This window comes from Pundamilia nyererei, unplaced genomic scaffold (genome assembly GCF_000239375.1).
Source record: "Pundamilia nyererei isolate P.nyererei 1_Seehausen unplaced genomic scaffold, PunNye1.0 scaffold00042, whole genome shotgun sequence".
In the NCBI taxonomy this organism is placed as follows: domain Eukaryota; kingdom Metazoa; phylum Chordata; class Actinopteri; order Cichliformes; family Cichlidae; genus Pundamilia; species Pundamilia nyererei.
The window spans coordinates 25922-32957 of record NW_005187443.1 but is presented as its reverse complement, the minus strand read 5'-3'; the positions used below and the strand labels follow the sequence as shown (position 1 = coordinate 32957).

At 42.0% G+C, this 7036-nt stretch overlaps 1 protein-coding gene across 1 annotated transcript in view; it reads right to left on the bottom strand.

The window, feature by feature from the left end:
* tafa4b (TAFA chemokine like family member 4b) overlaps positions 1 to 7036 on the bottom strand; it is a 38542-nt gene that overhangs the window by 20629 nt on the left and 10877 nt on the right. The window contains exons 2-3 of the mRNA XM_005731190.1: positions 5491 to 5653; positions 4474 to 4589 (exon numbers count right to left, since the gene is read on the bottom strand). Coding sequence (XP_005731247.1) covers positions 4474 to 4589; positions 5491 to 5570 — 196 coding nt within the window. The 5' untranslated portion in view covers positions 5571 to 5653. The remainder of the gene's footprint in view (positions 1 to 4473; positions 4590 to 5490; positions 5654 to 7036) is intronic.

The window sequence follows — 7036 nt, the reverse complement described above, 5'->3', positions numbered from 1 at the left end:
GGCACGGAAAGTGACTCTGACGGTGAAGACAGTGAACCTGGCATGTTTGATGGAGATTTAGCGCAGCTGTTCAATTCAGACACAGAGGATGAGGACTTCGATGGGTTTGATTGATGATAAAAATGTGAGTACCAAACTTTGTTTTGCTCCTGCTTTATTTTTAAATACGCACACTTCTATGCTTGTGTGTTGTTGATGATGACGATTATTGGTAATAAAAATGTGAGTAAGGTACCGAATTCAGGTTTGCTCCCGCTTTATTTTTAAATACGCATACGGTACTTGTATGCGCCCTATGGTCCAGTGCGCCTTATGTGTGTGTTAAATACGTTAAGGGCACACATAACTGAGACTGCGCCTTTTAGCACAGTGCGCCTTATGGTCGTGAAAATACGGTATTAACTCAAAATTTCAATTTATTAACTCAAAATTTTGAGAAAAGTAACTCGAAATTTCAAGTTAGCGCTGCCAATCAGTAATCTACGTGAATGACGTCATTTCCTTGTTATCCGGAAGCTGAAGCCCTCAGCTACAAATGCTACAGCTAAGCTACCGGTATTACATCCAGTCATGAATGCACAGATTGCTGAGTGTTTTCAGCCTGGCTACACAAATGATGAAATCCCTGTGTTATTAGCTGAATCACACGGTGTTACTATCAGCAAACGTACTCGCGAAAGCCCCAATTTGTTGGGATCCGTTTTTGAGTGCGCGTTCCTCTGCGCCATATGCTTCCGGGTAACAAGAAAGCGACCTCATTCACGTATATTTTTGATTGGCAGAGCTAACTCGAAATTTCGAGAAAATAACTTGAAATTGAGAGCTTTTTTGTTTTTATTTAGTGGCGGAAACGGGCTTCCATAGGTTAGAGTTCAACAAAAAGTCTCCCGTAAAGCCTGTTTTCACAAGGCTGAATCTGACAGCCACTCATAGTGCGAGCTATTCAGTGAAACCAAATATAGTGCATCCTGATGTAAAAAGTAAAGTAAAATAATGAAACTTTAATTGTTTGATTCTTCTTTCATATATAAAAACCGAGTCTGTTTCACAGGACTCAAAACGACAGTACAACAGTTGTGTAGGAAATCATGTAGTTCACCTGCACCCTACAGTCGAGCCTGCTGCTGTGAAACTAACTGCACAAAAAAAACTTATCATGCTTTTAGAGCTTCATCACTTCATTTCTGTTCCCTTTGTTCCTCACCTATTGTTCCATATCACCGGTGGCATGTGGATATGTGCACAAATGTGTTTCTCTGCCTTCATTATCATCAAATTCTTTTGGTGCTGTCCTGTGTTGCCCAACTTGTTAGCTTGCATTTGCATGCTTTGAGTTTTACCACTAAAAGGAACATTTTCAGAGGATAATTTGAGAAGAAACAAAATAAAGTTGAACCAAAAAAAGGAGTCTGATCATCAGAACAGTATCAGTAAGAGTATTAACAACTGAAGCTCAACTGTGAGCCCTCAGAGTTGAGCCCTTGCGCTTCCCATTCAGCCTCTGCTTCTCACCCTTTATCTGCTTAAAATTCATGTGGTGAGCAGCCAGCTTCCAGCTATATACATACAATAACAGTGTATCTAATGTCATAGTGCTGCCTTTAAATCATTCTGTTATGGCCATCTTGGTTAAATAGAGCCTGAGATGAAAAGACTTGGCAAAGCTAAACGCTTCTATTCCTGCGAAAGGGAGAGAGCCGGGCGGCCGGCAAACGGAGCTCCCTTGAACTGATGGGTTAGCGAGGCGATTGATGTATTCTGACAGACATCGGCAAGCAGCAGCACTGTACAATTTATCAAAAAAAAAAACTGTGTCTATCCCTTGTCAATACCTGACAAGCATGCACATTGCTATAAAAGGCCAGGTATCTAGCAAATCTGTCAGAGGCAGCACTGCCAGTTTAGCAAAGACATACTGACTATCTCTGGTAGAGCGCACAGGTCAAGTTTTAAGTTTCAACAGAGCAAGCTCACAAGACCAGGTCTCATAACTTCTCCTTTACAAAATATACTCAAAAATTATATTTTTTTAAATTTCCATATCTTCCTATTTTCTGCTTTTTGAGCCCACTCTTTAACCTTCTTTGCTCCATCTCCTCTCTACTCCAGGCCTGCACCACCCATCAATCCTGACAGGATCAATGTCTCACAAGTCCACACCAGGCCCAACACAGATTTATGTTAAATATCACAACAGGTGCTTCTGTGGAACAAAAGTATCCCCAATAAATCCTACTCCCTTGACCTTGCCTGGTATGTTTTTTGAGGAGGCATCTTAGAAACAACCTAAAGGGGAGGCAAAAACAGGCAGTATTCTCAAAGAGATGGACATGCAGATGTGGCGTAATGTTTGTTTAAGTCTAACAGAGACAGTTTAAAGCTAAAAGGAGGCTCCTGGCATGAACAGGGTGGGCAAAGAAGAGCCATCAACATGCTATAAATTGATTTATGATGGGTTGCCAGATTAGTAACTGTTCCACAAGAACAAAATGTGTGGTTTGTCAACCACCCTCTAATCTCTGTAAACAGATATCTGCATATCAGGCAATAGCTGATGGGTTCCCAGATTAAGTGTGCTATAACAAGCTGTGATAAGAGTGTATGGAAATATATCAGTTCTGCAAGGCAGTGATTGAATTTAATCTCAAATAATCTAATTTCAAGCATTCAACCGAGAAAAGAAAAGAGAATTTCAGATATTTTTGCGAAGCACTGCTGTATGAGCGCAGACAATGACTTTACCATTGAGAAAGGCTGATGTTTCAACAGTACATGACACTGGTATGTCTTGGATCACATTTACTGCTCCTGTAATGCAGCTTATGAATTTCTCTATTTGCCTTTTTAAAAAAAGAAAGAAAAAGAAAAAATGGTGTGTGTCCAAAGGAATAGCATTAAAAAATGGAGCTGTGTTCAAGTATGTGTTGCTACACAGCTTTGTTCTGCTCATGAGGGGGCAAACTGAGAAATGAGCTGTGAAGGCAAGACTTATGCTAAATGATCTTTCTCATGTGCTGAGTGTGTCTTGCAGGTGTGCAAAGAAGACGGCTACTGACCGCGCCAAATGAATCATCTGCACGTTGTGCTGTTAACCTGAGCTACAGAGATTATGTTCTTCCTTTCCTCTAAAAACTCTTAGTCGTGTTATGTCTGCTTGATTGAAAAAATACAGATTGCCCGAGAGCCAACACTGGCTATTTTTTGACCTATAGAGCCACCATGTGGAAGCAAATGGTACAACCGCAAGGAACAAGCAAATGTCTGAATGATCAGGAAAACAAAACAGCAGTAAAACTGCCTCTGGAAAATCTTTACAGCCCTCATAACACACAGCCAATTATTCCTCAGCCTCGGCATTATGAGTGTCATGTTGTATTCATCACTGAAAAGTCCTAAACTTCCAGCAATTAGAGGAAACCTTCAAATAAAAAGCACGAGTCAGTTTCAGAGGAAGACATCTTGTTTTACCGCGAGAAAGAAACTAAGAAGAGGGCAGGCACCGATGCTGACCTTCACAACACACAAGGCCTGCAATTAGTAGTGTCCCTGCCATAAGCAGGCAGCCTCCTCTCTGTCTAAAGGAAACTAATGCCATCAGCCAGTGAACAGACTGGATGCTGGTAGCATTTTCTGTGGCATATAAAGGTCACCTTGCAAAACGCGAGCAGCAATAGTGAAGAAACTGAGATAATTAAAGAAATTGTCATAATTAAGAGCGAGGAAGAGGTGACAGGGGAGGTTGCCGCCAACAAGTTGTAGCACAAGATGCTGTGACTCAGCACAACTGTCCCCGTTGTCAGCCTCAATGAAATTTTAATAAGACTGTGTTGGTCATTTTTATTTTTTTTTGCTTAGGGTGGCTTGTCTCCATGACTTATGGAAATTAAAGCTAGAGTAGAGATGTAGCTCGCAGGCCTGAATTAAGTCAGCGCTTGCCATGGTCTCTATCTTCTTCTTCTAGTTAAGCGGGGGCTGCAGAGTTGTGCATATTAATGTGAGCATTGACAATTATAAGCCTGAGGATTAGAAGTCATGAACCGACGGGTCTCTTCAGCGTGAGGCATACACCCTGTTTTATGGCACTGCAAACACTAAACCACTAACAGGCCTCTTGAGAACCACAGCGTTGGCCCCGAATTGCTGCATGTCTGCACTCTGAATAGATCAGATCTCACCCACACTGATCTATTTGTGTTGACAGCCCCTGACAGCTTAAGTGCCATTTGTATCTGTACAGGCTGGATCACTCAAATAGAGACGTATTTGCATCCAAGACTAAAACGAGGTCTTGTCTAGATTACATTCTGTCATGCTGGGAAACGGAGCAAATTGTGCCCGCTCGTCCCCCTCCTCCAGGACGTGGATGGCTCAGTCAGCGACAGGCTCAGGGAACATGTGTTACACCTCTGAAGTGACAGTGTAATTAACCTCTCTTGGTGTTGGAAGGGGAGCTTGGATCGAGACCTGGTGTACCTGTCGGTCCCCGATGGTTACGGTTGCCAGCAGACACTGGGTCAACGTAGAGCATCACCAAGGCAACAAGGAAGGCCACCTGCCAAGGCCAAGCTGACCTCCCCCTCAGTTTCATCCTGAGAGAGAGAGAGAGGGAATGGAGCAAAAAGAGGCACAAATGGAAGAGAAGAGGAGGAAAAGGTCATCGTGAGGGGTCACAACCTGTACCCAAAACAAGAAGAGAAAAAAAAAAACAGGAGGCAACAGCAGAGCACACAAAAAATATTGTTTTTTCCAAGAAGCAGAAACAATGTGAGAGGTAACTGTCAAAGGTCAAAGGAAGCAATAAGAAGCTTGAGAACAGACTAGGCCTGCAAAAAATGTCCTTCCTACATACTATAGGAAGACTTAGATATAGGAAGTGCAGGACCTGTGTGCTAAAAGCATCCTGTTAGTATAAAGTTTTCAAATTTTCTTCTTGGAGCTGCAAATTACAAAAGGGCTGACTTTACAAGAGTTAGAGCAGAAAAACATGTGTAACCCAGAAACAGTAATACATGGTAAGAGGCTGAAACTAATCACTATGTTAATGTTTGGACTTTTTTTCTGCTGTTGCTTCTTGATTAGCTGGTTAATACTGTTAAACATGTCCAAAAAGGCCAAAGGTGAATTGTTTCAATTTCTTGTTTGTTTGTTTGTTTTTTTGTGGTAAACAACCCAAATCTAAAAGATAAGCTTTTAACTTAGGCAGGTTTTCACATCTGAGCTGCTACACTGAGTGAACTTTGGATTTGCTGGAAAAAAATGAAGTTATTCATTTATCTAATCTACTGATTAATTATTTATCAGTTAATTTAAGGGGAAAAAATGAAAGCGTCTCACCATGTTACCTTGAATTGTAGGAACTTGTCAAGTCATATAATTACTCTGTTTTATTGTTAAAACAATGACTTAGTTAACAAAAACCACAGAACAGTAATTAGTTGCAGCACCAGATGTGTTTCACTTGCCAGTAGGTGATGCGGGACACCATCTCACCTGTTGGTCATCTGTCTCCTTTGGTCTCGCTTCCACTGTGTGGCTTCTTTATGAACAGCGGCTACAGGCCATGGCTGCATTCACGCGCACCACCTCAAATCACCTCCTCCTTTTCTTCTTCCTCCTGCTTCCACCTTTTCCTCACCTCAAACAGAAGAAGGCTCTGGAGAAAGGAGGTACAAAGACATGCTCAGTCAGAGAGGCCAGGCTGCCCTGGAGTTCCTCAGTGGCCTCGGATGGCCTTGCATGAAGGTCTACACACACAAACAAGCATACACCCGCACGCACAGGGGGCGGAGATGTGAAGGCCCAGATTCTGTCAGATCCATTGTTTACAATAGGTTCACCTACCCCCAGGCTGAATGTGATCCCCACTCTAGACATCACACGTCTCTCCCCTTCTCCCTCACAAACCCTCACACTCTGTCATGTGCGTAAATACACTAATCAAAAAACTCAAAACGTGCGCGTGTAACACACTAAAAATTAAACTGGGTAGAAAATAGGTCTGTTTAACAGAAACATGCCAAAAAAAAAGCAGTCTAAAACATTTTCTTGCAACAAATCAGATGATCAAACAAACCATGAACACAGCCTTTTTCTCTCTCCCTCTCTCTACACACACACACACACAGAGCACATTTACACAGTGTTTGCTAAGTAAATTCAAAGCCTATCTAAGGACAGCAAGAGAGACCCTTCTAATTACAGCTGAGTGACAGCTACTGATGCATGTTGCTGTCTGCACACTCTCATACCCACACACTGAGTAAATTACCATCCCGCCATAAGAGTGTGTCAACACACCTCTCTTTACAAAGGGACAAACTCTGCAATCTAAATGAAAGACAACAGATTCACATTAATAACAAAATGTTCTCTCCCTCCTCGAACCTTCATTATTCATCATAACTCATTGATATGCAGCTCAGTCCGCTAACATGCTGAGAAACTTCCCGAGTAGATAGGACTCCCTCCACACCTGCAGCCATCTATGTAGTACCACTGCCCCCTAGTGGGAAAGAAGCAAACAGCAAAGGGCATGAATCTCATGAAAACAGGAGGTTGCTTTGGCAAGAGTGAGAAAGTAGCTGGGCAGTGAAAGCGAGCAAAAGATCATGTGAATGAGTTATTATTATTGAATTATCATTGAAGGCAGCAGCAGCATGGGTTAGAGAGAAGAGGGCAGATACACACAAACAGATATTGTTTGTGTGTTTTCAATTTATATTTGTATCACAGTATCTATATTCCTGTCTATGTATATGTATGTGTGTGTCTTTGGGTTGTTGTTTTTTTCTAGTACAGTATCCAAGTTGTGTGCGCTGTGTGGAGGGATCAGGCACACTGCATGATTGTACGATTGCATGCAAGACTATTTCACATTCCTTTTTAAAGGCTGGGTTATGGCATGCATTTTTATCAGCTTTGTTCTCTGAAACACTCATTAAGAGAGCACAGTTATGCATGTGTATATGTATGAATGTGTGTTTATGTGTGTGTGTGTGTGTGTGTGTGTGTGTGTGTGTGTGTGTGTGTGTGTGTG